This window comes from Nelusetta ayraudi, unplaced genomic scaffold, assembly GCF_046127955.1.
Source record: "Nelusetta ayraudi isolate G7.1 ecotype Tasmania unplaced genomic scaffold, CSIRO-AGI_Nayr_v1 ptg000033l, whole genome shotgun sequence".
Lineage (NCBI taxonomy): Eukaryota > Metazoa > Chordata > Actinopteri > Tetraodontiformes > Monacanthidae > Nelusetta > Nelusetta ayraudi.
Genome location: NW_027466083.1, coordinates 7369780 through 7387411, shown reverse-complemented (window position 1 = coordinate 7387411; position 17632 = coordinate 7369780). Strand labels below are relative to the sequence as shown.

General features: G+C 43.3%; 4 protein-coding genes across 6 annotated transcripts; 2 read left to right on the top strand and 2 right to left on the bottom strand.

The window, feature by feature from the left end:
- Positions 1-1076: 1076 nt before the first annotated feature.
- On the top strand, positions 1077-4706 carry LOC142892035 (uncharacterized). Its single transcript, XM_076032054.1, has 7 exons — positions 1077-1424; positions 2131-2330; positions 2925-3025; positions 3458-3539; positions 3691-3795; positions 3890-4007; positions 4295-4706. The coding sequence occupies exons 2-7, from the start codon at positions 2139-2141 to the stop codon at positions 4387-4389; spliced, it is 693 nt and encodes a 230-aa protein (XP_075888169.1). The 5' UTR covers positions 1077-1424; positions 2131-2138; the 3' UTR covers positions 4390-4706.
- Positions 4707-4713: 7 nt separating this feature from the next.
- Positions 4714-10600, top strand: LOC142892027 (P2Y purinoceptor 3). Of its 2 annotated transcripts, XM_076032044.1 has the most exons (4): positions 4714-6306; positions 6866-7032; positions 7718-8350; positions 9076-10600. In XM_076032044.1, the coding sequence occupies exons 3-4, from the start codon at positions 7914-7916 to the stop codon at positions 9980-9982; spliced, it is 1344 nt and encodes a 447-aa protein (XP_075888159.1). In that variant the 5' UTR covers positions 4714-6306; positions 6866-7032; positions 7718-7913; the 3' UTR covers positions 9983-10600. The 2 variants fall into 2 exon arrangements, with proteins under 2 accessions (XP_075888159.1, XP_075888158.1); XM_076032043.1 differs by having other exon boundaries at positions 4714-7032.
- A 1180-nt stretch (positions 10601-11780) lies between these two features.
- Positions 11781-15577, bottom strand: LOC142892028 (uncharacterized). 2 transcript variants are annotated; one of them, XM_076032045.1, is made up of 9 exons: positions 15409-15577; positions 14169-14381; positions 13954-14092; positions 13720-13853; positions 13469-13521; positions 13163-13287; positions 12918-13025; positions 12624-12833; positions 11781-12550 (listed from the first exon to the last, which is right to left on the bottom strand). In XM_076032045.1, the coding sequence occupies exons 2-9, from the start codon at positions 14369-14371 to the stop codon at positions 12236-12238; spliced, it is 1287 nt and encodes a 428-aa protein (XP_075888160.1). In that variant the 5' UTR covers positions 14372-14381; positions 15409-15577; the 3' UTR covers positions 11781-12235. The 2 variants fall into 2 exon arrangements, with proteins under 2 accessions (XP_075888160.1, XP_075888161.1); XM_076032046.1 differs by lacking the exon at positions 15409-15577 and having other exon boundaries at positions 13954-14076; positions 14169-14306.
- Positions 15578-15806: 229 nt separating this feature from the next.
- med31 (mediator complex subunit 31) lies at positions 15807-17471 on the bottom strand. Its single transcript, XM_076032057.1, has 4 exons — positions 17287-17471; positions 16650-16724; positions 16458-16554; positions 15807-16293 (listed from the first exon to the last, which is right to left on the bottom strand). Exons 1-4 carry the CDS (start codon positions 17294-17296, stop codon positions 16080-16082), a joined length of 396 nt encoding a protein of 131 aa, XP_075888172.1. The 5' UTR covers positions 17297-17471; the 3' UTR covers positions 15807-16079.
- Between the last annotated feature and the right edge of the window lie 161 nt (positions 17472-17632).

Genomic DNA, 17632 nt, shown 5'->3' with positions numbered 1-17632 from the left:
TCTTGACAAAAAAATAAGGTTGCAACTCCATTCACATAGGATATTTAGTTTTAATGAAACTTTTTCAAAGTCCTATTTATTGTTTGTGTATGGTTTCTCTATGTAAAAACAATTTCAATTATTTTATTGAAGATAAAACTTTGCAGCAATGCAACGGCAGAACATGACGATTGTGGGACGTGCCACACTTTATTTTGTTGTTGTGACACTGGACAGTCTGCTGAAAAATCTCCATCTGCTTTCAGTCGTCATCTCCAAAAAATGGTGAAACGGGACACCACCGGGCTGAGCCTTTAACCCCTTCATCGCCTCCTTTGGTTGAGGCTTAAGGCCGGACCCCTGGTGAAACCGCACAGCACTAAAATCAGAGTCTCAAACTTCTAAAGGCCTTACAGCTGGACCTTGGCAGTGGATGTAAATATTCATTAAATGTTTGTGTTCTTTGGAAAACTCCTTATTGGTCTCACATCAGGCAACTTGCAAGAAACTTCAGTGTTAAGTACACAAGTAGACCTTTGTTAAAGTGTAAACTGTCGCTCATAAGACATATTTATCTTCTATTATTCATTTCAAAAGGCACCCTGAAGCTATTTGCATAACCAGCACAGTGATGACTTTTGTTATTTATATCTTTCCTTCATTTAAAGCTAATAATGCTTAGATTTTATTTTATTTTTTTATTCGGATGTAGTTACCATTTTTTTTTTAATAATAATGTATATTAAATTATGGCTTTACAAAATTCTGTGGATAGAAACTAATGGAGTTGGCTTACAGATGTTTCTGTAGTGCTTCGTTATATTTACTTAAATTGGTAAACGTGAAGGGGACAGTTAGTTTTGTCCTGGCTTTGTGGTCTCTCTCTCTCTCTCTCTCTCTCTCTCTCTCTCTCTCTCTCTCTCTCTCTCTCTCTCTCTCTCTCTCTCTCTCTCTCTCTCTCTCTCGCTCTCTCCCTTTTCATTTCTATTATTTGTAGTTTAGGAATTTCATACTTGTGTCATGGACAAACTGTTCAAAACCGCAGCCTCGTCCCAGGACTGTAACGGAAGCGTCGCTAACGTTTATCTCCACGACTACGTCCAATAGTAAACTTTAAAAGGAAGTGAATACTGGACGTGGAAGTGTGTTCTTCTTTTTCAACCGCGTCATGTAAACGCGCTCCGCCGGCGCAGAAAGGTTAAAGACGGAGCGGGAGGAGGAGTCGAGGAGAGGCCGGAGGAGGAGAGCCGCGGTCCCGCCTTCCTTCGCAGGCTTTCACACTACTTTTGCAACACTTTCCCCCTATTTTGTAGAAAACCCCTCGGCAAATTTCTCATCCTCGGTTTCCCAAACGTCCAAAGCCGAGGAGACTGTTACGCCGCAGAGAGACGTACGGTTACGGACGTCGTCATGTCGGAGAATCCCGGGCCGCCTGGACGTGACTGGTAAGTGGGTAAACCCTCGGTGGGCTCCCCGCTGCTGGTAAACAACTGTGCGCCGAGAAGGGTCGCAGCTGCGGAGACAGATCAGATCCAACATTTAAACGAATGTCTGCACAGATTTAAGTCTAGTGTGTCCGAATTGAACTAAACATAAAACAGATTTTGGCTAATTTGAGTTTGATCGGCAGTCTGAGATTTTACTGCAAAGATATTATAACTTAAATGTGCCAAAATGCCAAGTTTCTCCATGTGTCAGAATATATTGGTCACAATGACTGTGCTACGCATTACTTGTGATTGCTTTGATGAGAGTCGTGAAGTTTGGAACTAGATGACCCTTTAATGACAGTTTGATCAACTATTTCCTTTAAGCGTCACCATGCGAATGGCTGATAGGGCAGCATGGTGACCGTCAGTGTAAATACTGATGATGAAATGTGATGAGGTGTGAATAGATTGAAATTCCATCAGGAGAAAAGAAGCTTCTGTTCTACTAAAATTAGCGCGAGCAAAGGTTTTTTTCTTCAAATATTGTTTCTGATACTGTTCTATTTTATGGAGGAGATGGTAGACTGCCAATGTGCAAATAAAGCAAGAATATTCAAAGTTTTTATGATAACAATAGCCTCATCATTTCTTATTCATCCACTGCAAACTAATAAATATGTATACATGCATGCTTACATCATTTCAATGTTATGCTTTTAAGATTGGAGGATGGAGGAGGAGAAGGAGGTGGCAGAGGAAAAGGAGGAAGAGGAGGATGAGGATGAGGGGGAAAGGTTGCATCTTATCACAGGGACGAGCACTGTGGACTCCCAAAACCTTCCCATTATGCACTGGGAGGACTTAAGCCAGAGGATAGCCGAGTTGGAGCAACAGGAGCAGGAGAGAAGCGAAAGGTCAAAGGTCAGTAGTGCAGACAAGCGATGAGCCGAGGCCCGATCATTGCTCATACTTCTCAAAAAAAAAAATAATGAAAAAATAAACTCCAGTTCCCACGAGGCTTTGCTCCATTTCAGCCAAATGCCCCAGACCTCCATCCACACATCCGGGGTTAAATTCCTCTCACACAAAGTTACCGTCACTGTTTGAGGACCACAGACAAATTGTTGTCCTATTCCTTCTATGAATTGTCTCTTCTAAAGAAGTTGAACGACTATATTTTTACCAAACATTTTCTGCTATTTTGCTTGTGTCTGTGCGATCACATTCCTGAAGGAGGAATGTGTTGTGGCTGTAAACCTTCACACTGCGGTCGCAGCTGTGGTGCCTTCAGCAGCCTTCCGATCACAGACACCAGGAACGGCTGCTGCATATTTGTATGTTCTCTAGTGGCTGGAGTAATGACTTCCTCTTGTCCTATGAGTGCTTTCCATTCACTCTGTTGCCCTTAATGATCCGGCTGCTGTTGGAAAAGGGCATGGGATGTGGTTGCAAACAGTAAGCCTGCTGCCGAATGCTCAGATCATCAGGATGTGGTGTCTGTCTGTCTTCTTTCAGAATGGGATGGGGCCGAGGATGGACGACAGCAAGGTGGGCTTGTGGAAAAATGTGTGGGAGCAAGAAGATGAAGACTTCAGGAGGTGTCGAGTAGCGCAGAGGTAACATGGCGTCGCAGTCAGATGTCCATTGAATGTGTGGTTTTGGTCTGAGGTCATACAGTGAAACTCCTTTTGACCAACCAGCAGACGTCAGATCTCGACAGCTTCCAGAGGTCAGAGGTCAGCACTGCCCTTTCTAACAGATTCTGATTCCTGAAAATGACAGGCACTTAGGTTGTTCTGAGGTGGGTTTGTGTCGGGTCAACTGATAGAACCACGCAGCGACACAGCACATTTTATCAATTAGTCATTGGAGACCTAGTAGCTGTTACCAGCGTGTAGTGTTACGTACACATGACATGATATATACAGTGAGCAGTAGTTAATGTTCACTTTAGCAACATTGTAGCAGTGGTGGAATAGCAGTTTGGTTTATCTTGAAAAGCTTTAAAAACAAAACTTGCCGAAACTGATTTGCTTCTGTGTTTACAGATTTCACAACCACAGAAACTTGCAGCTGTGCTTCATCAACAACAGCGAGAGCGAAGATGAGGATGACGGAAGCGGCAAAAAGGTCACTTCCTGCTCTCGCTGCCTGACCCCTTATTTTGTACTAACATTTCATTGTCACGCACCAGAGCCACCCTCAGTGCGACGTAGAGCGCTGACTGAGGCAGAGGCTTTAACAACGCCGTCATCTGACCTTTAACCTTCATTCGCATCAGGTCTCCAGAGGGAGTGGATGCCATGCTGCTGGGCTGAAACAGGAAGTGGTCACAGCTCTGAGGGCGCTGAGAGACAAACTGCTGGCAGAGCAGCAGGAGAAAGAGGCACGTATAGGAAGGAGGAAGAGCAGGATTGATGCAGGATTGGGAGAAAAAAAAGAAGTCATTTTCATTTAATAAATAAGACTATGTGTTGTAGAATCTGAAAGGCAGTGGTGCTGTTGCTAAGAGGAAACATCTGGAGCGTTGGGAGCTGCAGGAGTGTTCACTGCAGCAGCTCGGTAGCTTGAGAGCTTCTCTTCAGCAGGACGTACATGGTACACACACACACACACACACACACACACACACACACACACACACACTTACCCCAGGGATATTACATAGCTTTAAATTAATTTCCTGTTGACCCCATCTCTGTTCCCAGATCCCTGAGTCAGCTCTGTATACTGCCAACACCATCAAATGAGCTAATATTCAGTCTAAATTTTCTCCCTGACAGCTGATAGTTTCCTGCTTTGGTTTTATTCTCCCTGTGGTCAGACCAAACCAAAACACACCAGTTGCAACCGGTAGCAGCAGATGTTTCTCGCCTCTTTTCCAGCTCTGAGCTCCGAACTGGTGGCCCACCTGTTGGTACGTGATCAGATGAGGACGAAGCAAGACGCCATGCTGCTGGACGTCCAGGACTTGACCTAACAACGGGACCACCGCACTCCAGCAGCTCAATATTTCGGTCATTCTTGAACTTTGCTGAGCTGCTCGTCGAAAACAACTGCGGGGACAAGTCTTCAGCTGGCCAGCTCACACCTTTGTTGTGTTCGAGGCAGCCGACCGGAGTGGTTGGACCTTCTGGAGACATTTCAGGACCCAGAGAGAAGGTTCCACAATGTGAGATTGAGTCTTTAGTTTGGCCTGTCTTGTACCTGTTCCAATGAAGGGGAGGAGTTTGTTACCTATAACACAGTCAGCCACCAGGGGGCTATCCGGACATTTTTGTGTGTGTGTGTGTGTGTGTGTGTGTGTGTGTGTGTGTGTGTGTGTGTGTGTGTGTGTGTGTGTGTGTGTCCTTGCTTTTGGAGATTCTTCATGTTGGTCGTACTAAGTCTGGCCTATTAATCACTTGCTATTTTTGTACTACCATGAATGTTTTGGTTGCACCTGTGTTTTTAAGCTTTTAATGATAAAATGTTTTATTTGTGCTAATATATAAACCGAAATTGCAACTTATCTCAGGTAAGAAAACCAGCAACAGATGCAATGTGTCCAATCTGAACCAGTCAAGCACTTTCAACAACAGTACTCCCCGTCCCTGGGATTTCTAACGGAACTCATTAACATATATAATTAATTTTCAATCAACAATGTTTTTTGTTTTTTTTTTAAATACCATGATCTTATTATTTTTTGGAGTTTTTGTATTTCTAAAAAAAAACCTCAAAAATCCCAGTTTGTTTTTGTAGAGGTGTATGGTCCTTCAAATACTTGCCGCTGAGGGGTTCCAACTTAACTGAATTTTATTTATTGTGTTACCTGCATTATTTACTTAATTTGCATTTACAAAAAGGGATCACTGCATTCGTGCAGCAATTGTAGCAAGATTGATACATTAATATTTCTGTAATTTTTTCTTGTGTGTCTTATAAAAAAGGGAATTTCACCAGAGTTTATTAAATATATTTTGAATTTTAGCCTGATTACCCTGTAAGACTCTCCTCAGTACTTGATTTACATAACTGAAAAGGTTAATAATTGATATAGATTAGAGAAAAACAGCAACACACTTGTTGGAAAAGTTCAAACCTGTTGAAACGTTATGTCACGCAATTGAAAAGTTTTTATTTTTATTTTAGTAACCTCTTTTTCTCACTGGTAAATCATTAAACATGCATTGTTTACTCATAAAGTCAGGGATTAATGTACTTCTTGCACTTGCCAGGCTTTGATTGTTTTTCTTGTATATGATTTGAGTCAACTTCTATGAACGTCACGCAGGAAGTGTAGCATTGTTGCATTGGAAGTTACCACACTTGACCAACAGAAGCTGCCGCGTCATTCATGGTATTTTTGGTAGGAACTTAGCAAATGACACTTGTGTGGAATAAGGTAAAAAAAAAAAAAAATCCTGTCTCAGGTCAGTAAAAATGATATGACAGAACCAGCCGCTCATCCTGCCAGTGTCACTTGTCATGTAAATAAACCCAACGTTTGTTTCAAAAATCTCTGAAGCTTTTTAGGATAATGTTAGAGCTGAATTACTGTTCTGGGCAGAATCGATAAAAGCAGTACCATACATTCTAAAGGAGCAGCTGTTCCTGTTTTGACCAGAGCTCAAATTAAAGTCAACTTTACCCACTGGATTGTACGTTAAGCTGAGGGGTTTTTTTTTTGTTTGTTTTTTTGTTTCTTTGCTTTAAACATTTATGTGCGTCATTTGATGGGCCATGTATCACTGTGTTTGACTGCAGCATTTATCACCTTCACACTACAGCACTAGTTGAGACTCCGCAATGACGATTGGGATGATGATAGGCTGGAGGTGCGGGAAAGAGGAGGAGGATCTTTGGTGTGTACCATTTTCAGTCATCCTTTGGACAGCAAGAGGCATTGGGAAAGGTAAGGGATTCTTTCACCTTCAGAAAAGCAGCATCACTGAGGCTTTTTCCTACTGAATTCAACAGATTTTCACCTGGCAGCAAGCATGGACTCGTGTAGATATGAATTCTTTCTTGTTATTGTTACGTAGACAACCCATTGAGTGTTTAATGGACATTAACATAAACATTAGTATGCTCCTGGTAGATTGATGTTCCAGTTTTATCAAAGTTAAGAGTCAGATTTGTTAATGCTGTGACAAGATGTGTTTAGATAAAAGGTTTTTCTAATCAAGCTCCGAACAAATAGTACAGCACCACAAATATTGAAATTGTATTAAAGGTTGACTCATTTTTTAAAATTTTTTTTTAGATCAATGAAATTTAGATAAAAATGGAACACAACTCCCTGTGATGTTATGTCTTTAATATTTAATTATGGGTTACTAAAAAAGAGCCCAGCGTGTCCTGTTGAAAGGGGAACAGCTCGGAGCAGCACGGCCTCTTCCTCCACTGCAGTCCTTGTATTGGGTTTCATTCCTGCAGTTCTGAGTGAATGAATGCTAATCAATTATTTACAGAGAAGCTGAAGGTCAGAGGGAGAAACCCCAATAGATCCTTCCGCCCCTCAGACAGACACTTGTGAGCCACAGCGGGATCAGACGACTCGGGACCGAGAGCGGTGGGAAGGACGAGCGGCGCTGGGACCAAACTGCCCCTGATCCTGATGACGCTTCATGTGTTGGAGGTGAGCCGCAAAGTTCAACTGACATGCTTTAAGACTAAAGACTATTCATGGCACTTCAAATTGTTGAATATTATGGTACTCTTATACATAAATGCATGTAAATGCATTGGACCCTAAGTGGAGTCTTGTATTGCCTGGATGTTCCTGCCTTCATGTCAGCTAGTTTTAGCCTGGGTGGATGACGGTGCCTGTTTGCTGCGACAAGCGATGTCTAATGGCATTTTCAGGTCCACCGTAAACATACCATCCACTTCTGCCACACTGCAGTTCTGTTGTTGTCTGTGGGTAGAACCTGAACAACTTGCTCATAGTGTTGTTTTAGTTGTCCATCCTCAATGGCAGTAAGAATATCACTTAAATAAAGGATTGAGGAGAGAACGGCTGTACGTTCCCGGTACAGGTATTAGGATATGGGGTGGCGACGGCAGCATCTGTGAGTTTGAATTCTCGCCTTCCAAAACATGAGCTTTAATTTAAACCCCGGACGAAACGGCTCAACAATCTGAACAGAGAGCCAAATATATGGAAGTAGAAAGGTTTCCGGAAAGCTTTGTTAATGATTGAGGGACTAATTGAGCGAAACATGGCCTTCATCAGCAAAACATCGGTGGTACATTCTAAGCAAGTTTTTGCTTCGGTAATGACATAGCTTTTTTTTTTTTTTTCTTTCTCTGCTGTGTAACAGAGACTCCTCGTACAATCCGGGGACATGGATCAGCCCCTGTAGACTGACGAGACGGACGGACGGATGGATCGATGATCAGTCAGAGGCAGAGCCAATGGAGGAGACCTCAGTGACTGACCAGACTTGAGTCTAACGAGGCTGAGATGACGGCAGCTGAAGCTAAGTCTTATCCGTTCTGCTAGAGACGACCTTCATAATGGGACTGAGCCAGGCCTCCAGCATAGGTCCAGATATGGGTTTGCTGCCCGCAGAGAGCCATCATCTCAACGCCTCTGGCCCGCTGCCCACTTCGTCTTGTAGCATCGACGAGTCCTACAAGTACGTCTTCCTGCCCGTCTGCTACTCGCTGACCTTCCTCTTCAGCCTCACGCTCAACTCGGTGGTGCTGCTGAGATCCTGCAGCGGCTGCACTGCCGGCTGTGGCCGCCGGCGCTGGAACACCTCCCTCATCTACATGGTGAACCTGGCGACCACCGACCTGATGTACGGTCTGTCGCTGCCCTTCCTGGTGGCCAGCTACATGCTGAGGGATCACTGGGTGTTCGGGGACTTCATGTGTCGACTCGTCCGCTTCCTCTTCTACTTCAACCTCTACTGCTCCATCTTTTTCCTGACTTGCATCTCCGTGCACAGGTAAGAATAAGGTGAACACGCCGAAGTAAGTCACAAACAAGACTTATTAACGAATTAAAAAAAAAAAAACAGAAGACACTACCGGATGTTTCCAATTTTGCCACCAGTAGTTTTTATGTCAAAGGTTGCCAATTTTAAAAGTGCATCTGAAGAGGAGTGACTGGGTTACCTCCTCACGAATGTTCCCAACGTTGTTAATTTTTGACCATTCTCTAAGCGTGCTAATTGAACTTTGACTTTGCTAACAGGAAAAGGAGCTTTTTAACACAAGTTCAGGATCATGTCAACTGGCCAGCTGACCTGACCTGTAAGCCGGCAAACAGTTCGCCGGATGGTCGACATTAGAGACCAGTGTGTGTCCAGATCAGGCTTTGGCTCGTGTTCCAAATGAAGGTGGATCACATCCCCTCCTTAAATAAAACGTTTAGAAAATGGCTTTATGCATTTATGTTAAACAAAGCATATAGACGACCACTAAAATGTGTAACCTGCAGCATAGTGCAGATTCAAAGTGTCAAAGTGATGCCTTTCAGCCCAGTCATAACATGTTAGATTTGCAAAGTTCACATAAACACAGGAGACTCGAGGCAGGGCTGCACTCTCTTTGGCAACTTTGGTTTGAGGTTTGGTTTTTGCATGGAAACGGAGGTAAGGTGAAGAATTTGTTTTGTGAGAGACGAAGGATAAGAACACCTGACTCAAACTGACTTCCATTCCATCCACAGGTACCTGGGGATCTGCCACCCAATGAGGACCATCACTCTGGAGAGCAAACGTGTTGTCAAGGGGACATGTGCGCTAGTGTGGGTGGTGGTCTTCGTCCTCACTTGTCCGATCTTCAGGTTTGCCCAGACTGGATACCTCAAACGTGGAGGCAGTGATTCCGGAGCGGCGGCAGAGAGCGGGAACACGTCTGGATCTCAGCTGGAGGATCAGGAGCAATATGTCAACTGCTGGGATGACGCCATAGATAAAGAATTTGCCGACTACGTCCCGTACGGCATCGTTCTCCACTTGTTGGGCTTCTTTGTACCCTTCATCATCATCGCCTGGTGCTACTCTCAGGTGGTCAGAACAATTTTTCAGACCCTGCGCTCCCCTCCCAGTTCCATCGAAGGTGGGGATGACGGCCCAGTGGGAGACGGGGCCACGGACGGAGTCAGAGACCGTGAGAGGACCTCAGTGTCCATCTCCGGATCACAGTATTCACACTACATCCGGAGGAGACGGAAGTCCATCAAAACCATCGTGACCATCACGCTGCTCTTTGCTCTCTGCTTTTTGCCCTTCCACGTGACGCGGACACTCTTCCTGCTGCTGAGGCGCGGGCAGCTCGGCGGCTGCGGCGCTATGAAGACTGTCTCCATCTGCTACAAGGTAACTCGGCCTCTGGCGTCTTGCAACGCCTGGCTCAACGCTCTCCTCTACTTCCTGACAGGGGACAAGGGCGGCCCCTGCTGCTGGCCGGCAGAAAACAAGGTGCGCAGAGACCACCGGAATGGCTCGCTTTGGTGGCCGCTGAAAATGCTGAAAAAAGACGGAGCGTGTGAGGACGACCCGGAGGCTGCAGAAAGGGTTGAGAGGGAGCTGCACATCGAAAACGAGTCCAAGTCTTCAAGGGTCATATTCTGACAGGCTCTAGTGTTGTTCATTTTCAGTGACAATGAATTGAATTAAAAAAAACAAAACAAAAAAAAAAAAACAAGGTTGGATAATCTTTGTAAATTTAGAAAAAGTTAAAAGAAATATTGAGCCAGGTTATTAAACAGTTTGATGATAATGATGATGTCCGTAAAGCATCGTAGTCCAATTCTGAGATGTTCTCTGGTAAATTTAAAGTGATTATAATATAAAAATCTGACGTTTCAGAATCGATCGGGGGTCAATATTTAATTGGGTCAATGTTTTACGTCTGAAAATATACACATGTAATCCATTATTATTGTAAAGTGAAATATAATTAATCTTTTACCTGACTGGCCCCCCTAAAGATGTGAAGTTCTATATTTGATCAACTCAGTAGCCTTTGACAATTTGGTTGAGACATAAAATAAAAGGGATGTCTCAATAGCCAGCTGATTGTTGCTTAAGTTTATCCTGACACGCACTAAAATCCTGATGACACTACTGTTATAATCCTGTAGCACTATTCTCTTGCTGCTCATTGTATTGTTCTAAATTGTCAGAATTCATAATATTGACTTGTAAACTTTGAGGATTTGAGGATTAAAGTCTTCTTTTTAGGCATACTGGGTAAGTTAGGTGTGTTGTTCCTAAATGAAAGATCAGAAAACCTTCAAGTCAAGAGCATTTTTTCCTGAAAATGTAAAGAAAATATATACATCTTTCCATCCATTTTTAAACATTCGTTCTCCTGCTCTCATGGTTGACGACATTTGGTAAAATTGAAAAAGATGTGTGCAAATCATTTACAAATAAATGTTATGTTTATAAACAATAACACTTTTTTTTTTTTTTTTTTTTTTTTATTAAACTTCCTCCCACAGTCCAAATACATGCATGTGAGGTGAAATAGGAACCCTAAATTGGCCGTAGGTGTGTATTTGAGTGTAAATGAATGGTGGTTAGTATTTGTCTCTATGTGGCCCTGTAATGATCTGGCCAGTTGTTCAGGGTGTCACCCTGCCTTCGCCCTATGACAGTTGGGATAGGCTCCAGCAGACCCCCGTGACCCTGAGCTCAGGAAGGAGCGGGTATTGAAAATGGATGGAAGGATGGACTTTATCGTGAACGTGACAAGCAAGACCTCAACAAGCTGATAGCTCAGTGTGATGGACACTGACTGTGGTGTTAGAGGTTGGTGAAAGAGAAAAAAAAACAACAACCCAGAAACGAAGCTGTGCTGAGTTTGCTCTTAAATTGATTTAATTTGATTTCAATTTATTTCAGCACATATTTAATAAGTTCGTGGTTTTTGAGTGTGCAATGTCACATGTGTGCAATGTTGAAACACTTTTAACTGTAAGTTACAAGCAGGCTAGAGTAGAACCATTAATTTTAATGCAGTCAACCACACAACAGCCGTTTGTCCTAATTTCATTAAAAACAAAACAAAGCCGACCAGAAGTCGTCAAAAGAGCAGAACAGTGGCTCCGCGTTACTTGCCTGTACCGCCTCTTCAGCTCTGCTTGATTGCCACCTAGTGGTTACTCAGGAGTCAAACACTTTCAAGATGAGAAGATTCAGAGAAACCATTTCGGGTCTTGATTTAATGTTTTATTTATTTATTTATTTATTTATTTATTTATTTATTTATCTATCTATCTATCTATTTATTTATAAGTCAGTCAGTCAGTGTATTCACTGGGCGGTTTCAGAGAGTTACTGTAAATGCAATGTAAACAACTGTAAGCAATTCATTCAGAACACAAGATGCCATTTTTACTTTTCAATACATCAGTACCGAGGACATGTTGAATAATTTATTAATTTATTATGTGGATATAACATACAAGTGAGAAGTCAGAATACAACAAAATGTGGCTGGAGAGAGTCTGTGCCTCCTCGTGAGCTGAGCTAAAAGACTTAGAAAGCCTGGCTTAGAAAGGGAAGTGCAATTCCAATCACGATCACATCTGAATTTTCTTTATCGCAGCAGGATAGAGGACTGTAGAGCAGAAGTACTTTTGCTACAACTGGTAGGAAGGCTGCTGTAAAATAATAATAATAAAAAAATCACAACAAATCTTGCTTTATGATTTATCAGTTTCTCTTCAATTATTCAATCTTGACATGACCATATTTGATCAGGGTCACCATTGACAGCTTTTGAAGTCTCTACACTGAAATATTGAAGAACAGGCGTTTTTCGCTGCATTTAGAGGCACTGTATTAATACAGCGCCCCCAAAGGACTTTGTAGCACCTAAGAGTCAATTCGCTCAAACTGGCTGCCGCTGACCACTCTGTAGTTGAGCTGGCGATACTCCTCTGGGTCAACTTGTCGCTGCCGGAAAACCTCCTCGTACAGGCCACGAAAGACTGGAGGCAGAGGCGAAAAGCCAGCGATGCGCGCCAGCGTCTGGCAGTACTCCCACTGATCCTGACCCATGATCAGCAGGTGGTGCTGCTGGATCCCCTTCGTCAACTGTTCCTGCTGCTGTCGCCTGACCTCATCCTCCATCTGTGCCGCAGACGGTAGAGCGACAGAGCCATCGAGCACGGCCATCGCAAAGCGGACCTGCATAGAAAAGAAGGGGACAATTTTCAATCCTCTCCCTGCGGTTGATGAGGTTCTTGATGTATCTGCTAACCTGGCAGTCGAAGTTGGGAAAGGGGCAGATGATCTTGCAGATGCCGATGACGAAGAGGGAGGGAAAGCATGGCGGTATCATAAAGTGGTAGAGCGGAGACACCAGATGGCTCTGAATGTCCAGGCCCAGCTGAGATCCATCCAGGAATGGAAAGCTAAAGTTGTAGCCAGTGCAGAACATGAGGACGTCGGCTGTGGCCACGGAGCCATCCTGGAAAGAAAAGTTGAGGAAGTTGCAAAAAAACACCCGGCTGACATGTCAAGCTCCGGCTGGGAGTACAGGGACTCTTATTACCTGAAATTGAATGTTTCCATCCTCGTCAACCGCAGTCACAGGACTGGACTGTTTGATCTCAGGCGGGAGAGGGACGGTAAAACAAGGCTTACGATGACTCAGAATCACCTGAAAAAAGGAGGTGTGGGGACATTTATTTTTTGAGATGAAACAGAGACACTAGAAAACACATAACCGAGGAAGATGCAAACTGCAAGGCGCTAGCTGCATAAGCCAAAGGTTTTGGTTTGGCTTTTTATTCATACCTGAGCACCAACTTTAGCCAGTTCGATAGCAATATCCAATCCCGAAGCATTGGCACCCAGAATGACCACTGACTGGCTTGAGAATGGCGTTGCATACCGATAGTGGTGACTGTGGAGCACTCTTCCTGTGGGCAGACATGCTCAACTCAACCATCTGCTTATTTAAATTGGGTAATATACTGTTACTGCTCCAATTAAAATGATGCAGAAATGGTGAACTGGAAATGCAGAACTACCTGACTTTACTGTTTTAATTTATACATTTTCTCAACTTAACAGAATTATAAATGTTAGTGTGGACTGTACCCTTGAAGTTCTCTATCCCCGGGATGTCTGGGATGTGAGGGTCTGAATAATGTCTAAAGAACAAACAAGAACATTAACAAGAAAAAAAAAAAAAAAAAAAAATCAGACATCACATCACCAGGAAAACATTGTAAACACCTTATTTTGGTAACCCCAGTGGGAGCAGGAGGTACACACAATTAAATATAGAATACAGTTTGAGTTATCCGCATAAATGACTAACTCCAGTGGATGAATACGACTCTTCTTACCCAGAGCAGACAAACACTGCGTCAAAGAGCTCCCTCTTCTGACGATTGAGTGGGTCGGAGGATACCACTTCCCATACCTTCCTCCCCTCTGCTTCCTCAACAACAGGTGTCACATTTTCCACCACTGTGCTGAACTGACACACACAAAGGCCAATATTTGTTTTTTCTTTTTAACAAAGTACTGATACGAGACAACATTTTTCAGTGCTGATGAGCTGGGCCGACGGGACTCACTTTAATGTGGGGTCGAATGTGGTGGGCCAGGCAGTATTGTTCCAGGTACTTCTGGACCTCCTGGTGGGGCAGGAAGCTTTTCAACTTGGAGTCAAAGGGGAAATCTGGGAACATCATCACCTCCTTAGGAAGGTTGGTTCTGTTAGTGGTTATAACAGGTTTAGCTGCAGCCAACTGCTCACTGTTAACAAAGAGCAACCCGGACACACACGCACCTGAGGTCTCTGTACATGCTGCTGTGGATCGGGCGGCCATTGTCGTATGTGCCGACTCTCTCATCATAACACCACGTGCCGCCGATGTTGTCTGTGAGCTCAAACACCACCGGGGAGGCAAAGACATTTGGGCGGGACAGGATGTGTCTGGCTGCACAGAGTCCAGCTGCCCCTGCACCGATCACTGCCACCCTCAGCAACATCCTCCAAATCCTGAAGAAAAGCACTGCTGAGTTAAAGGTTTACCACAACATATACATCGGCAGGATCGGTGCTCAGGGGCTGGACAACTGGAGTCAAGGGAATGTTGAGGAGGCAGGATGTGGTAATAAAACACAATGTATTACAGTACAGGACCACAAAGCCAAAATGAGGGTATTTTCCCCATCTGAAGCTCTTTGCTTTGGAGATTTTTGCGACTGGCATGAAAAAAAAAAAAAAAAAAAATCTAATTTCTAATTGAATGTCAACTGATGTAATGCTTTGTTTGGGTAAACATGTGTCACATAAATAATTCACAAAGTTGCTGTTGTTGGCGTAACAAAATAAAATGAAAGGTATGTCGTAGACAACTTATTATTATTATTATTATTATTATTATTATCATTACTGCTGCTGCTGCAGTTTTGTAAGTTAACCAGATGCTTTATCTTTTTGTTCGTACACTGCTCTGTGGCATCCAGCTAAATGAAGAGGTGATCTGCTCCAGGAGGCTCTACTCTGTCAGATCAGACCTCGGTAACCTGTAACTTTATCTGAGGGCTGACGTGTTAGTGCGGAGTTGTCAGGAGTAATTATTTAGGGAATTTAAAATCTTTCGAAAAGTCAACTCCAGAGACCGAGCAAGCATTTCTCCACACTGATGAACTTTGACACTCTTGTCACTAAACGCCATTTTTGAGAAAAGAGAAAAAAAAGGGAAAAAAAGAAGGGACAAGAGAACAGTTTGAAATGGCTGGAAGTTTGGTTAACGACGCCGATTTGCGATTCATTGTTTGAGTGAAACGGAACTACACCGACAGGCGTGTTAAATGATATCGTCGAACGTTCACTTCGAAAAAGAAAGCACAATTTTCAACATTTCCTTAGGTTTCCTGGTAGACTCAAAGCAACACGCCAGCGATCAGGCAAATTGCTGTTGCTTCAAACTGCGCATGTCCGAGAAAAAAAAATAAAAAAATAAATAAATAAGAGCGCGCGCCACCACCATCTTTTTTTCACCCACAAAAATAAGTCTTACCACCGGAGGTCTCCGTCAGTGCAAACTCGCTCTGGAGTCCAACTGTCCGCTTCACAAATCACCGACACCTCGGTGCATGGCTGAAGTCACCGGCTGATGATTGACTGTTCACGACTTTAACGCTAGGCTGCACAGAGGCGTTATGAAATAAGGAGTTGGTCCGGTTTCAAGGAAAACTTCCGACTCCACTCCTTCAAAATAAAAGCACTACCGGACAAAAGAAAGACAGTTGAAGGAAAAAGGGAAAACCCAATTTATAATGAACCCAAATTTCTTAATCTGGGCAATTGGAGCCTGTGAGGAATTTGTTATGACTGAGATACAAACAACAACTTCTATGTGTATTCTTCCCGAAAAAGAATTTCCTTATATATATATACACAGAAAATGAGTCAATAAAGCTTAAAACATCAAATATTTTATTAGAAGCAAAATACTGGGATCTTCTAGTTCCTAAAAAGTGTCACTTTTCAAATTTGTTTTCGATCACTCTATCCACACGCTGGAACTCTGGTAGGTTTGTATGTTTCTCAGTATCTCCATGTTAATGTTTGTCCATCCCAGGGAAAAGGTGTCATCACACCACAGTCTTTCACACTCAAAGTTAGAGACCATTACAAAATGTGTAAAAAAAAAAAAAAAAAAAAGGTGTTCTGAACATTGTTTCATCATCACTTGGTGGCAGCGTTTCCATGGGGCGGTGGTTGTTGCTGGGGTTGCTGCTGTTCAGCCAGCGCCTGCTGCAGACGCATACGCTTCCTGGAGTAGTGCTGCCAGTGCAGAAGCTGCTGCTCGTCAATGAACTTGGCACACTGAGCGTTAACCAGCTCCTTTCTGAAGTGTTCATATTGCAGGAGCTCCAGCATGTGCAGGCAGTGAGGGTATCTGCAGGGAATGGAGACCAGAGGAGTCATACTTTCTCTCTCGGCTGACGGACAGTAGACAGTTATAATATCTAGCCCAGTAAATTTTATGTGCTTAATAGAAGTTTAATTATGTGTGTTAAGTGTTTCAGCGGTAACAAAGTGATGTGTCAGTAAGCGACATACTTGAGGAACTTGGCATATTCTGGCTCCTTCCAGTAGAGCAGATATTTCAGATAGTTAATGAAGGTTCTCTCCCTTAGGACGCCCCTCTGGGCCAAAACTACAAAAGAACACACAGGAAGTCACGTTCAGCAGGCAAGGTATCTGACTGGACAACAGAGGAAATTACATGTTGCTCTTTATGCTCTCACTCACAGTTGAGGTAGTTTGGATTGGCCAGACACTGAACAAACTCCAACTCTGACTGGAACCGGTTCCTGGCTTGCTCCTCTGCTCCAGAAAACACAACAGTCAGAGTTAAATTTCAACAAATCCCATGTCACGTCACACAGTCACACCAAACCGACACTTAACTCTTCAGTTATGCTGTACAAAAGAGGAACGTGTCTTTTCATGTGCAACAATCACTTTAAATTAATGTTTTGTAAAAATATATTTTGCATTTCTCTCAACTTTCCATATCGTTTACTTAACGGAGTGATAACGTCTGGAAAGAATAGCACAGAATATCAATGAAAAATACAAAACAAACAAATCCTACACATAAGAGAATGAAAAATGTGTGCTTAAACCAACTGACGTAGGCGGGGATAATTCATTCAATTCGCATTCTGTCAACATGCTAAGCATGAGAGCTAAACACTGACAACGTGACCTTGTCGACGTTAATTCACAAGGAAAACACTTTATTTGAGTATTAGACTGTCCTCTAATAACTGCAGAACAAATAAAAACCACAACCCCGTAGAAAGGCTGTGTTGTTAGCTAACAAGCTAGCACAAGAAATCAACTAGCAACAACAACAACAAAAGTACAAGATAGGGCAACGAACCTGTTTCCATGACAGCGTCCCTGGACTGAGACGCGTCTGAAAAAAACTGTCCAGTCACAGGCTGATGACGGATAAATGGTTGTAGCACGAACGAGGGAAACTTCGGCGGTTAGAATTGCTACGTTTTGTTTATCAAATTAGCCCTGCGATTGCGACAGTGTCTCTGCCGGAAACGGCCATCTCTTTCCGCACAACGTTGGCGGTTTACGGCAGCTGTTTGTTCGTTTTTTGACCACCAGAGGGAGACATTCAACAGCAAACCAAGCGTCCACCAAGCGTCTCACTGTGCGCTGCTTCTCTTTACCCCCATACTTGACCTGATCCCTGCTCAGAAACCGGTGCGCGC